The sequence below is a fragment of the Danio rerio genome, chromosome 2 (genome assembly GCF_052040795.2).
Source record: "Danio rerio strain M-AB ecotype USA chromosome 2, GRCz13ab, whole genome shotgun sequence".
Classification (NCBI taxonomy): Eukaryota; Metazoa; Chordata; class Actinopteri; order Cypriniformes; family Danionidae; genus Danio; species Danio rerio.
Window position 1 is genome coordinate 62,358,497 of NC_141022.1, and position 15,236 is coordinate 62,373,732.

Consider the following 15,236-nt stretch of genomic DNA (forward strand, 5'->3'; position numbering starts at 1 on the left):
TACCAGCCTGGTCGACCAGCTAAAACCAGCCAACCAGCCTAGGCTGGTTTAAGCTGGATTTTTCAGCAGGGCTCTACTCGTCAAGGGTCAAAATCAAAGCTTAAGTAGTTCATTAGTGGAAGTATTAAAAAAGAGGCACCTGGAAAACAAACACGCTACACTGAAACATGTCTTTGAAAACGTTTATTGATATTTTTAAAGCACATCTCTGCTGAAAAATCCAGCTTAAACCAGCCTAAGGTGGTTGGCTGGTTTTAGCTGCGACCAGGCTGGTTTTAGAGGGGTTTTGGCCACTTCCAGGCTGGTTTCCAGCCATTTCCAGCCTGGTCTTAGCTGGTCAGGCTGGGAGATGACCAGCTAAAACCAGCTTGACCAGCCTAGCCAAGCTGGAAGTCCAGCCAAAACCAGCTATATCCAGCTTAAACCAGGCTGGTCAAGCTGGTTTTAGCTGGATTTGGCTGGTCATTTTCCAGCCTGACCAGGTTAGACCAGGCTGGAAATGGCTGGAAACAGCCTGGAAGTGGCCAAAACCCCTCTAAAACCAGCCTGGTCGACCAGCTAAAACCAGCCTAGGCTGGTTTAAGCTGGATTTTTTAGCAGGGATTCCACTGTTAAGGGGTCAAAACAAGCCTTATCCAGTCAATTTTGGGAAGCATTAAAAAACAAGGCCTTGGAAAACAAGTTTGAGATTATAGCCTTAATTAATTAAAGAGCCCATATTATACATGAAATAGGGTCATATCTTGGTTGTAAGGGTCTCCAACAAAAGTTTAATATGCATGCAAGGTCAAAAAACACTTTCATGATCTTATAATCTGCATTTATTTTTACCTAATTATCCCAGCGACTCCTGTATGAATCGTCCAGTGATTCATTTGTTCCCAAACCCCTCCTTAGCGCGAAGCTAATCTGCGCTGATTGGACCGATGACAGTCTGTCACGATTGGTCGACTGCCTTCAGTCAGAGAATGAAATGCCCAATAGCTAATCAGCAATATAACAGTAATCACAGTTCATACACGCTCCATAGTGTAGGCGTGGATTTTAGCTGCCACACACACACACAAACACACACACACCTCTGGACGACAACGCTCCCGCTTCCGCCCGCACCCGCCAGGTTTTAGCCTGAACCCGACCGCTCCCGCTTATATTTAGAATTTCTTGTCCCGGTGCCCGAACCGCCCCGTTTTCTGCCCGCCGTGCCCGATCCCGCTAAAGAGCGGGGGAGAACATAACCGAAAATCACCCAGCAAAACAGTCCAGAGACAGCCAGACAGAGCTCTCTCTCTCTCATACGCGCGCACTAACACATACACACAAGCGCCAAGCAGACACACAGGCAGGCAAAGCTCTGTCTCATTCGCATAGCAATATCCACGATATTGCTAGACAGCCCGCTCCCGTCCCAAATTAAACCTGTTACCGACCGCTCCCGCGATTGATTCGGAAATTTATTCCCGCGCCGCAGAAATCTGGCAGGGGGACAGCCGCGGGAATGCTGACCTCTACCACGGAGCTCCGTAAACAAACAGCACGCGTCGCGTTTTTAATGTGACTTTGCACGCGATAAGAGAATATAGCCAGTTAACCTGATACAGTACACGCGGTTACAAGTAACAAATCACAACTAAATACATTTGCAAGCTAGAGTCAACGAGGCAACTTTAATCGCACATACTTACATTTGAGAAATGGAGGAAGAAAAATCCATCCTGACGTCCAGCAGTAAGTTACTCTTTACTGATCCTTCCTTTAACAAACGCAGATGAAGTATTCTTTGTAGCATGTAGTTTCCAGTAGTTTCCAACTGCTTGGTTATAATGCTGAGGTTTCATCTCTGGGTAGAGAATCGATAATGTCCATCTGCAGTGTGACTTCAATCGACCGGCATGTTTGTGTGCGTGTGTTTGTGGGTGTGTGTGTGTGTGTGTCTGGGTTTCTGCGTCAGAGGGCGAGGCCTCAGGTTTCAAATCTCCCGGGTTTGCGCGTGCACGTGAATAACTTGGTTTCGTTCGTACGTCATGGCGAAACACCTAATGAATCGGTATCAAGGCGACTCGTTTGAAGCACTATGAGTCGACTCTTTTATAGATGAATCAACCGTTTTAAACACTGTACACTAACAGATTTAAGCCTTAGCTGGATACTTCATTTCATTTAGAGCTGTGTTACACACTACATGGAGGGGAATTTTCAAAAACCCATAATATGGGCTCTTTAAGTTCATTTGTTTATAAAGCACATTTAAAAACAGCCACAAGACTGACCAAAGTGCTACACATAAGAAGTCATACAAATCAAGAGGAATAACAGATTTACAAACGCAATAGACAAAACTACTAGCTTAATATTGATAGGCCAAATTGAAGGTACGTTTTAAAATGTAAAAATATTAATTATGTAACAGACTATAGCTATACCTCGTGCTACACAAACGCACATTCTGGTTGATTTTATTTAGATTTATGTAATTCATTAATATTATATGTATAAATAATCAGCAAAAATGGATGTGAGAATATTTGTAGGTGCACAAAAACTGAAGAACATGATCACAGAAGAAAGAAATTCAAGCATGTTTAGAACAAATAAAGCATGAAAGAATTGTAAATTTGGGTGAACTATACAATTATCAGAAGAAAACACTTGTAACACATGCTCATTGGAAATACACGCTTTAGTAAAAACTGCAAAAATGTACTTTAACACACGTTAATTGAGGTTTCTGGTAAAATAAACACTAGGGGGCTGTATGACGACAGACAATTTTGTTCCTTTTCACATTAATGATATTTACAGGGACGTATTATCTATGAATAAAGGATTATTTTTAATGCTTTGCGCGCGCACACAAACACACACACACAAAAACACCACAAAACGACTTAATGCTGTCTATAAATATGTTTGCGTCACCTATCTATCTTCATATGAACAACTTTTCAGGTGTGGTCAGTTTTCTCGTAGCTCACTTTGTATGGTCACTCTACCACAGAACAGGTAAATGCAATATAAAATCAACGTAAAATTATGTAACCAAGATGCAATATTATTTTATGTCTGCTTGTGAAAACACTATTGGTTGGGTTAAGCGAAGGGTTTAGCTCAGCGGTTCGCTAGCTGATATGTAAGACAAGCTCCGTCTTCTCATGTACAAGAAGGATGTGCGTCTGAATTGAACAACAAAACATACCTAAAGTAACAAAACTTACGCCAATTAACATATTTTAGATTCGCAAAAATGTAGACATCGCCCTCTAGTGGATTTGCCATCTGAAACGTGCGGCAAAATGTACAGAAGTGAAGTATTTTAGATTCAGACAGAGCCCTCTAGTGGATTTATCATCAGATAAATACAAAACAAAACCCAAACATCGCATTTCAGATTTTTGGAAATATAGACAGCGCCCTCTAGTGGATTTGTCATTTGAAACCTGTAACAAAATGTACCAGGAGCAACGTATTTATGTTTTGTATAATGTATGTAAATGTCGGCTGAGGCACGTAGTTTCAATGATACTGGATTGAAAAATTGTGTAATAATACAACTTTAGAGATTAACCCTTGTGTATTGTTCAAATTGACTACCCTTTGGTTATGTTGATGCTGTTTTTGCCCCATTGACTTTCATTATTATCACATTTAATGATTGTAATGATTATATAATCATGCATTCTTGATTTGAGCTGGTTTTCCCTGATGAGAAGAGGTAACATTGGTCATTTTTCCTGTTGATTTGTATGGAGTTCCTGTTTATATGTATAGTGAAGTAAAACAGCAGATTATAGTGTGTGTGTGTGTGTGTGTGTGTGTGTGTGTGTGTGTGTGTGTGTGTAAATACACTTACTATGTTTACTTAAAATAAGATTAGTCAGCAGAAATCATCCCATTTGCTGAAACACAGACAACTCTGTGGCCAAATAAAGACCCAAAACCAGCCCAAAGTGGATAAAAACAACCCAACAGCACGCAATGTTTAAAAAAAGAACTAAAGGAGCATAATTGTGATTTTTAAATGAGGACTCTGCATGGTTTTCACATGTGACTGGATCATTGGATGGTGCATTGGGTCATCGATGCCACTCTAGCAGCACCAGCCATGGCGGCTGCAGTGACTTTTAAAACAAAACCTGCATTTACAAAAGCTCCTGAACCCAACAAGTCGGCCAAAATCTGGGCCGCCAATCCGGCTTCAGCCACCGGAGCTGCAGGAAACAGAAATGCCAAGAGTGCAGGAGCATATCCAGCTCCAACACCCATCAAAAACAGAGAGAGCATCACCAGAATCTTCCTGTATTTCTCTGAATTGTCCTGCTGCTCTTCTTCTCCCCCCAGCCTCTTCTGCTCCTTCTCCTGGACCCAGATCTCAATATTCCTCTTTTCTTCTTCTTGTCTTCTATCTCTCTCCTCCTCCTCAATTCTTTCTCTCTCCTGAAATCCTCTCATGTTCTGCTGCTCATTCCACAGATTCACCCTGAGCTGCTGTATTTTCTGTTCTTCCTTCTTTATATCCGCCTCAATCTGCTTGATCTTGTCTTGTCTACATTTCTTTTCTCTGTCCATTTCTTGTTTTTCTTTATTTAGTGATGCAGTGAATGCAGCCCAGCGATTATCAGCCATTCTCCTCACCTCCTCCTTCATTTTCTGCACTCTCTCCTCTATAATCCTCTGAGCCTGCTGCATTATCTGTGTAACCTCACTGCTGAAGTGGCGGTTTTCATTCTGGATCATCAGTTCATCCACTTTCTGAAGGAGTCGTGTCACTTGTTCTCGGTTTTCAAGGTTTTTGTTGTTGAAGGCCACGAAACGGCTTCCGAATTTCTCCACGAGCTCCTGTATCTTCTGCTTTTGCTTCATTATGAACTCTTGAATGGATCCTCCATTAAGTCTGTCAGTGTGTGTGAATATGAGGATGGTGTATCGGCTGATGTCTTCATTAAACATCTCCAGGATCTTCTGTACGGTTCGCTGCTGCTCTTCTGTGTATCTGTCTATCGGTATAACCAGAAGAAACGCATGAGGACCAGGAGAACTCAAAGATAGGCAGCTGATCACTTCATGTTGAACCTGTTCTTCAGTTAAATCGGTGTCGAAGAACCCCGGTGTGTCCACCAGCAGCAGGTTTCGTCCTTCAGTGCTTGTGTTTTCTCTCTGACACTCTTTAGTGACTGAACTCATGCTCAGATCATCATTGAAGCGTTTCTCTCCCAGGATTGTGTTCCCGGTTGCGCTTTTCCCTGCGCCGGTTTTTCCCAGCAGAACCAGACGCAGATCATTGCTCACCGGAGGATTTGAGGTGTGAAAGGGTAAAGGAATGGTCTGACTGGGTTTGTTTCTGTAATTGGAGCTTCTGCTGGACAGCTGGCTTCGAGACGATGGGAATCGTGCCCCTGAGGGAAAACATGAAAAAAGGAAATTGTTACATGAATAATAATTTATCACATTACAGGTTGAACTCAATCATATAATAATATTACACATCAGATGCAAATTTAAACTCAAAATGCATTCAAAATGTGCTGTTTTTATATAATAGTGCTTGTTATAAATGATGTATCTGTGCACTTCATTACTTTGTAAAAATAATCCTTCATGGTGGAATTATTAGTCATGTAGAGCAGGACTATTAATACTTCAGGACGCAGCTATTAGTCCTTTAGGGCGGGGCTATCAGTTCTTTAAGTTGGGACTATTAGTCCTTTAGGGCGGGGCTATCAGTTCTCTAAAATGGGATTATTAGTCCTTTAGGGCGGGGCTATCAGTTCTTTAAGTTGGGACTATTAGTCCTTTAGGGCGGGGCTATCAGTTCTTTAAGTTGGGACTATTAGTCCTTTAGGGCGGGGCTATCAGTTCTTTAAGTTGGGACTATTAGTCCTTTAGGGCGGGGCTATCAGTTCTTTAAGTTGGGACTATTAGTCCTTTAGGGCGGGGCTATCAGTTCTCTAAAATGGGATTATTAGTCCTTTAGGGCGGGGCTATCAGTTCTTTAAGATGGGACTATTAGTCCTTTAGGGCGGGGCTATCAGTTCTTTAAGATGGGACTATTAGTCCTTTAGGGCGGGGCTATCAGTTCTTTAAATTGGGACTATTAGTCCTTTAGGGCGGGGCTATCAGTTCTCTAAAATGGGATTATTAGTCCTTTAGGGCGGGGCTATCAGTTCTTTAAGATGGGACTATTAGTCCTTTAGGGCGGGGCTATCAGTTCTTTAAGATGGGACTATTAGTCCTTTAGGGCGGGGCAATCAGTTCTTTAAGATGGGACTATTAGTCCTTTAGGGCGGGGCTATCAGTTCTCTAAAATGGGGCTATTAGTCCTTTAGGGCGGGGCTATCAGTTCTTTAAGATAGGGCTATTAGTCCTTTAGGGCGGGGCTATCAGTTCTTTAAGATGGGGCTATTAGTCCTTTAGGGCGGGGCTATCAGTTCTTTAAGATAGGGCTATTAGTCCTTTAGGGCGGGGCTATCAGTTCTTTAAGTTGGGACTATAAGTCCTTTAGGGCGGGGCTATCAGTTCTTTAAGTTGGGACTATAAGTCCTTTAGGGCGGGGCTATCAGTTCTTTAAGATGGGACTATTAGTCCTTTAGGGCGGGGCTATCAGTTCTCTAAAATGGGGCTATTAGTCCTTTAGGGCGGGGCTATCAGTTCTCTAAAATGGGGCTATTAGTCCTTTAGGGCGGGGCTATCAGTTCTTTAAGATGGGACTATTAGTCCTTTAGGGCGGGGCTATCAGTTCTCTAAAATGGGGCTATTAGTCCTTTAGGGCGGGGGTATCAGTTCTCTAAAATGGGACTATTAGTCCTTTAGGGTGGGGCTATCTGTTCTTTAAGATGGGACTATTAGTCCTTTAGGGCGGGGCTATCAGTTCTTTAAGTTGGGACTATAAGTCCTTTAGGGCGGGGCTATCAGTTCTCAAAAATGGGACTATTAGTCCTTTAGGGCGGGGCTATCAGTTCTTTAAGTTGGGACTATAAGTCCTTTAGGGCGGGGCTATCAGTTCTCTAAGATGGGACTATTAGTCCTTTAGGGCGGGGCTATCAGTTCTCTAAGATGGGACTATTAGTCCTTTAGGGCGGGGCTATCAGTTCTTTAAGTTGGGACTATAAGTCCTTTAGGGCGGGGCTATCAGTTCTCTAAGTTGGGACTATAAGTCCTTTAGGGCGGGGCTATCAGTTCTCTAAGATGGGACTATTAGTCCTTTAGGGCGGGGCTATCAGTTCTCTAAAATGGGGCTATTAGTCCTTTAGGGCGGGGCTATCAGTTCTCTAAAATGGGGCTATTAGTCCTTTAGGGTGGGGCTATCAGTTCATTTGGGCAGGACTATCAGTCCTTTAGGGTGGGATTATCAGTCCTTTGGGGAGGGACTATTAGCAAATTAGTCACACACATAAGCACCTCAGACATTTACTGTTATTGCCAAGTCTTGTTTAGTGACCTTTCTGACTTTATTCCTGCTGGGTTGGTTTGTATGTTTTAAACAGTTTTGGGATTCACAATTCTTTACTATATGAGGATTTTGACCATGTTTTTAATAATAAATCTACACCTCCATTGTCAATTCATAACAATATTTAGTTTGACAATATTTAGATTGAAGTTTATCTGTTAGGGCTAGATGTATGGTGTATTATTTTCCCTGTAGTTATTTATAGTAACTGCTTTAGTGTTTTTTGAACCACAGTCATTTTAGAGTTACAGATGACCCAATACTGTAGTTTTCTACTATATAGGGTATATTACACTACAATACACCACATCTTAGCCAAAACTAACATATATTCAGTTTACTATAGTTAGTGCTGTACTACAGTATGCTGGAGCATTCATTAAGAAGTGGACATTCTGTAATCATAAAAACAATATACAGTAAGCATAGTTCAAAAACACTACAGCATTAGTACATTAATCAGTATTTATTATCATTTTCTCATGTCGGTTTCCACAAGTTTCTTACATTAGACTTGTATTTATGGATTCCATTCAAGCATATAAAAATCACGACGATAAATGGCAAACAACCACAAAACCATGCTCTATATTAATATTATTACATTAGTTCCAAACTTTTTTTCATTAAAAGAAACAAACAAATGTTGGATTATGAGAATAAGCAAGACGAATATGAACAGCATCTCTTTAAACATGTTACAGGCTACTGGTTAAATAGTTAAAACACAAATAGTTACAGTACCTTGGTTAGACATGTTTTGCAGTCTCAGAACTGTGTTAAACCGCTTTCTCTCTTGGTCTCTCTGTGTGAGTGTGTGTGTGTGTGTGTGTGTGAGAGAGAGAGAGAGCGCGAGTGTGTGTGTGTGTGATGCCTCTGTTTCAGCCCCTTAGTTTGTGAAGGGCGGGACTTCTTGACTTTGACAGAAACGAAACTGGCCACAAGCCTGAAGAATGACGCTCCAGTTAGGAATGCTTAGAATTATAACAACAATTACAGCCTAGTGGACTATTGGCTGGGCATAATTTTATATCACGCAAGACTGAATGAATCGCCGACTATTCCAGCATATGTTTTGCGCAGTGGATGCCCTTCCAGCTGAAAACCAGTACTGGGAAACACCTTTACACACTCATTCACACACACATATAGCGCATGTGTTTGGACTGTGAGGGAAACCAGAGCACCCGGAGGAAACCCACGCCAACACGGGGAGAACATGCAAACTCCACATAGAAACGCCAACTGACCCAAGCGGGACTCGAACCAGCGACCTTACTGCTGTGAGGACACAGTGCTAACCACTTAGCCACTAACCCATGCTAATATGCTTATGTTGGATATCATTTTGTTTTTAAACATTGTACATCACATATGGATTAATGTATTGTTTAGCATGCTATCACACAACACATTCTTCTGCTTGTTTTGTGTTCAGATCTGCAGGTTATTTGAGTTAATGCTGTCTTTCAGTCAATCTTTCTCCTATGAGTTCTGGATGAAGACATTTTTTTGTCCTCTGCAAACTTTGGAGTTGTGTTTGGAAATCCCAGATCAGCAGTTTTTGAAATTGGCCACTAATAACCATCATATTTTAATATCATCTTATTCACGTTTTCTCCATCATGATGCTCATATTTGACCTCCAGCATGTGGTTTTTGTGTTTGCAGTAGCTGAAAGGTGAATAAACACTGCAAAAATGCTTTGCTACATAGAGTTTGTGTCTTGTTTCTATCCAAATTTCTTAAATCAAAAAGCTGGAAATTCTTAAATCAAGCTGGATTTTATAGACAAGCAAAAACATATAGCCTGGTTTTCAGTAATAATGAGTCAAAATGAAGAAAGTTTCTCCTTAAAACAAACAAATAATCTGCCAATGGGGGAAGAGAAATAATCTTATGTCAAAATCAGGTCTGGAAAATATGATCATATCACCCCAATGTTCTCCTCCTTACACTGGCTGCCTGTTCAGTTTCCTATTGAATTTAAAATATTGCTTCTTACCTATAAAGCTTTAAATAATCGAGCTCCTATTATCTGACCAACCTTCTGTCTCGCTATAATCCAACTCGCTCTTTAAAGGGCCATGAAGCCCCCTTGTTTCAGCAGGGTGTTTTCACACCTCTACTTTGGAAAAAGTCAGAAAAGTGGGCGTGTCCAGCTCTGTTTAGGGGGAGTGTCGGAGGAAGAAAAGAGGCTTGGTGTGGGAGTGTCTATTTGGGCGAGCTGAATTTCAGAATCAAAATACACAACCACAGCGGACAATGTGACTGTGTTTACATGGACATCTGTAGTCAAATTATTTGCCAAATTATTAAATGGTGGACTTTAACTGCAGTTTGACTCTTTCATTCAGGGAATTCATTCATGCCCCTCACGACAAACGTGATATTTGATTCGAGGAACTGCTTTAAGCGTGTATTTTTCATGCAATGAGAGAAAAAAAAACTCAGCATTTCCCGGAAACTTAGATGCACACGGCAGGTAGTGTCAGAAAGCCGCGTGTGTTTTTCCGGTCACAAAATCCAACACGAGGTTATAGTTTGGTTGTAACTGTTAGTGCTAACATGTTTACACTCGGTGCAATAGTTTGTTTGATACGAATAAAATACGAACTGAATAAACAAAAAGCACTGGTCGCTCACTTACCAAATCTGTAGAGACAGGACAATCACCAGCAACTAGAGCCGCGTCTTTATTAAGAGGAGACTACAAGCGAATCCGGATCTCAGCGTTTGCAGATGAGAACAGCTCTCAGGTAAACAATAATCCTCCTTAGACACGTAAGTTATTGTTGTCGAGCGTCGCGTACACTGTGAATCCACACGTGACTCCAGCTGCGCTCTCACAGAGAGAAAATGAAAACAAAACTTCACTGCAGCAAACTATAAAAGCAACACTTCACGCTTGTTTTGCCAACACAATGTGGCGTCTCTGTCGTCTAAACACTGTGACAGTAATGAATATTAATGAAGTTGCACAATAGAGCGCGCTGATTGGTTTGAACCAAGCCTTACTCATGCATTAATGCATCACACTGTAAGACGTAATAAGACACACTCTGGCACAGACGTCCAGTCTGCATGCTGGAATACACGCTATTATGTCATGATCGTGACGCAGCTTCAAAAATTTGTTTCAAACCGGAAGTACGGATTTGCTTGAAATAACGCAAAAACAACCAATTTACACTTTTAAGTGAAATATAGGTGTCCTAATAGTGTTTTTAGCAGTGTGGGACACATATACCACTGTCAACAGCTCAACACATGTGTTTTGGTGTTTCGTGACCCTTTTAAGATCTCAAAACTCAGGGCTTCTGGTAGTACCTGTAACAGCAAAGTCCACTAAAGGAGGTCGAGCCTTCTCATTTATGGCTCCCAAACTCTGAAATAGCCTCCCTCCTGATAATGTCCGAGGCTCAGACACACTCTCACAGTTCAACACTAGATTAAACACCTATCTGTTTAGTAAAGCACACACTCAATGCATCACTTAGCCAAATGATACATGAATGTGCTCCACACATCTTGTTTATATACACTATGAACAGCAGCTACGCTAATTATTCTCTTTATTCTCCATTTCCATCTAGGGATACTCATCCTGAAGCCACTGATTCAATCCAAGACCAGTGATGAGATGATTGTAATGTTTCCATAATCCTGGACCAGGCCGTATCCTGAGGAGCTGCTGTGGTGGTCATGGAGGAGTGGAGAGCATGAGACTCCTGTGAGACTGCTGTGATGCTCCAGGGACAGATGAGTCTTAGCAGATGTCCAGCGTTCTTCAGCCTCCGGCACCTAGACTGCAGCTCTGCACAAGACGTTTGGCCAGTGGAGAAATAATCATGCCCAACTGAAGGCCCGTGCACACATTTTCTGTTGACGTTTAAAGCCTTGTGACTATATAAAGGGCGTTAATGTGATCGTGCACATGTCAGACGCAAAAAAAACGCATCATGCACACTTTTTTCTTCTCCACCAATCAGATTGGCAATTTTGTTCACGTGCACGGAGTTGCTGAAGTTACTTGGAGGTGGTCAAGCGCAAAACTGTCAATGCGAGCGCACATTGAAGAAGATGTGTTATAAGCGGGTGTCAGAAGCTTAAAGTTGTGTAGCGCCATCTAAAGTCAAGGAGTGATTTTGCATACTCTTCTGCTTGACGTCAGTGAAAATCGATTGGGTTTGAATATGAAAAAACGTCGATGATTTAACTGACGATAAACGCAAACGTAAAGCTTCCCGGTGTTTAGGAGCCTTGAGCCTGGTTTCTCTCCAGGTTTTTTAATACTTCATTTTTGCCAATTGCGAGGCAGTGGCGCAGTAGGTAGTGCTGTCGCCTCACAGCAAGAAGGTCGCTGGTTTGATCCTCGGCTCAGTTGGCGTTTCTGTGTGGAGTTTGCATGTTCTCCCTGCATTCGCGTGGGTTTCCTCCGGGTGCTCCGGTTTTCCCCACAGTCCAAAGACATGCGGTACAGGTGAATTGGGTAGGCTAAATTGTCCGTAGTGTATGAATGTGTGTGTGAATGTATGTGTGGATGATTCCCAGAGATGAGTTGCAGCTGGAAGGGCATCCGCTGCGTAAGAAATTGCTGGATAAGTTGGCGGTTCATTTCACTGTGGTGACCCTGGATAAATAAAGGGACTAAGCCGACAAGAAAATCATAGAATGAATGAATTTTTGCCAATTGGTGAAGTTTCGTCCTCGTCGCTGTCGCCACTGGCTTGCTTGGTTCGGGATCTTTAGAGCTGTGCATCAATGGCTTTTCAGTGTTTGGACTCTTAGTAGTGATTATTAAACCACACTGAACTGAGCTGAACTGGACTGAACTTAGGGTGCTTTCACACCTACACTTTTGTTTCGGAACGTGTCTCGTTTGCCCAGTTAGCGCGGTTCGTTTGGCATATGTGAACAGGGCAATCGCGCTCTGTTCCGCGCCAAAGTAATCGCTTCGAGATCGCTTGAGTGAGGTGGTCTCAGCTCAATTGAATTGAACCCTGGAACGATTCGATTGCAGTGAGAAAGCGATCCGATCCGAGCGCGGTTATATCACAGTGTTTTATGGATATGTAATAGGCTTACGGCTATATGAAGAGAGAGTTATGAGTAGGGCGGGAAGTTTCACGAGTCTCCGGATGCCCGCAAACGAGTGATGATCTCCCGGTAATCTCGCGTCTCCCTCCCGGTCCTCAAATAGGCATTGTCGCGCACCCTTCTCACCCCTCCCCACCGCATCTCTCCTCAGACACGTCGCACGCACCCTGTCAAACACCACCAAGCCACCACCTCTCCTGACAGCTGAGCGGGACGCTGCAAAATAAACCCTGACACTCTGACCAATGTGAGGAGAGTTTACTCACACATGTGACTTGTTTTAGCTCTTCTGGTCCGATTAGAAACTTTGCAGTGTGAAAGCGAACCGCTCCAAGAGCAAAGAGCAACAATGTAACAATTATAATCTCTGTTTCAGAACAACTGAATCCATTCACAGGTGTGAAAGCAGCCTTAAACACTGAAAACTGAACTACACTGTTTCAATTCACTATGATCTTCGATGTGAAGCTGCTTTGACACAATCCACATTGCAAAAGCGCTGTGCAAATAAAGGTGAATTGAAAATGAAAAGCAAGATGACATCTACACCACTGACAGCTCATTTAGACTCATTTTTAACCCTTCTAGTTGTTTCTAAAATCTTCCATGAGAATATTCCCCCTAAAGCCCTGCCTCTGGAAAGTACACAACGAAAAGCCAAAAATAAACAAGTATTAACAGTGCCAGATCTGAGACGTGGCTGAAGACACACACACAGTTTGTACATCCTTGTCCATGACACATTAAGAGGTTGTTTTATTTTACTACATCAAATATTGTATTAGGGCAGCATGGTGGCGCAGTGGGTAGCACAATCGCCTCACCGCAAGAAGGTTGCTGGTTCAACTGGGTCAGTTGGTGTTTCTGTGTGGAGTTTGCATGTTCTCCCCGTGTTGGCGTGGGTTTCCTCCGTGTGCTCCGGTTTCCCTCACAGTCCAAACACATGCGCTATAGGGGAATTGATTAACTAAATTAAACATAGTGTATGAGTGTGTGTGAATGGATGTTTCCCAGTACTGGGTTGCAGCTGGAAGGGCATCCTCTGCGTAAAATATGCTGGATAAGTTGGCGGTTCACTCTGATGTTGTGACCCCAGATTAATAAAGAGATTAAGCCATATCGATATCGATATAACCAGAAAACAGTACAAAAGAAGTCAAAATATGGGTGAAATAATGCTCATACGTGCTCAGTATTACAGATAAAACGTATTCTGAGCTGCAGTGATTGAAATATTTTAATGAGTTATCATTATTAGGTGTGAATCAGTGATAAAATAGGTAAAACATCACTGTTTCGTGAATATTGGGAACAGATCGAAATACTGACTCTTAAATTTATTTTTTAGTATTTGTTTTGGACAATCACCTTTATTTCTTATTTTTTCTACTACACTGCACTTATGAAGCATTCAGAAGAGGCCTGAAATGTGTCAGAAAATGAAGTTCTTAATAAAAAACTATTTACAATTTGACTTTTTTCCATTTGAATGTGTAAAGATATCACAGTGATCATAAAACTAGTGAACTGGATGTCTTCAACAGTGCTCAAAGATCTCTATAATCATGATACATGTTGGCGCAGTGGGTAGCACAATCGCCTCCCAGTGATGGTGTGGGTTTCCTCCGGGTGCTCCGGTTTCCCCCACAGTCCAAACACATGCGCTATATGGGAACTGGGTAAGCTAAATTGTTAATAGTGTATGTGTGGTAATGAGTGTGTATGGGTGTTTCCCAGAGATGGGTTGCGGCTGGAAGGGCATCCACTGCGTAAAACAGATACTGGATAAGTTGGCGGTTCATTCCACTGTGGCGACCCCCGATTAATAAAGGGACTAAGCTGACAAGAAAATGAATGAATGAATTTTTATGTTCATTTAAGATATATATTCGTTTTTACGAATATGTAATAATGTGTTAATGGTAAATTGACATGAAACAGGGCTTTAACATGCAAATGTAAACTTTGAGACGTTCAGTTATTAAGAGAACACATCCACTTACAGTGAGGACGACACAAAATAATAGTTTTTTTATTATCGATGACTTTATTCAGGTTTTACGGAGTAAATGGAATTGATAATAATAATAATAATAATAATTGTACATTTGTACAGCACTCTTACACACACATGCAACTTAAAGCGCTTCACAAATAAACAAGTGTTAATTGGTTAAAAACAACATCAATATCCGGTAAAAAAATAAATAAATAAATTATATATATATGTAACCCTCTTCGTTGGTGTGCTTCCCCAAAATGTCTCTGCGTTGTGTATGTGTGATAGGATGAACAGGAAGGACACCAAGACTGTGGTTGAGCCAAACAGAGCAGCTTTCCCTTTAATGGACTCCTCTCTTCATTTTGTCACTTGTACAGCAGAAATGACACTGCAACATCTTTCCCACAGGGAAACACAACTCAGTACATCACAAAATAATTACAAAGTGTACAAATGATCAAAAATAAATGATGTAAATGCTGCAGCTACATAACTAGTAAGCTAGCTGTTCACAAACTAACTTAAACACTGAAAAGATAAACTAGAACAAATGACAGGCAATTATAAATGTTAAATATATTCAGGATATAAAGAACCAACCAAATAACATGTATTATCAAACCTAAAACAACATAAAATATGCTATGCCGCATGGAAACAACTAAAATATCAGAAATATCAGAAATA

The 15,236-nt window shown here is 41.6% G+C and overlaps 2 protein-coding genes across 3 annotated transcripts in view; both read right to left on the bottom strand.

Moving 5' to 3' along the window:
• Positions 1-15,236, bottom strand: part of lingo3b (leucine rich repeat and Ig domain containing 3b) — a 644,601-nt gene that overhangs the window by 566,582 nt on the left and 62,783 nt on the right. The gene's annotated exons all lie outside the window — the stretch shown is intronic.
• On the bottom strand, positions 586-8,264 carry LOC147846596 (GTPase IMAP family member 7-like). Its single transcript, XM_087241723.1, has 2 exons — positions 8,192-8,264; positions 586-5,393 (listed from the first exon to the last, which is right to left on the bottom strand). Exons 1-2 carry the CDS (start codon positions 8,202-8,204, stop codon positions 4,054-4,056), a joined length of 1,353 nt encoding a protein of 450 aa, XP_087097849.1. The 5' UTR covers positions 8,205-8,264; the 3' UTR covers positions 586-4,053.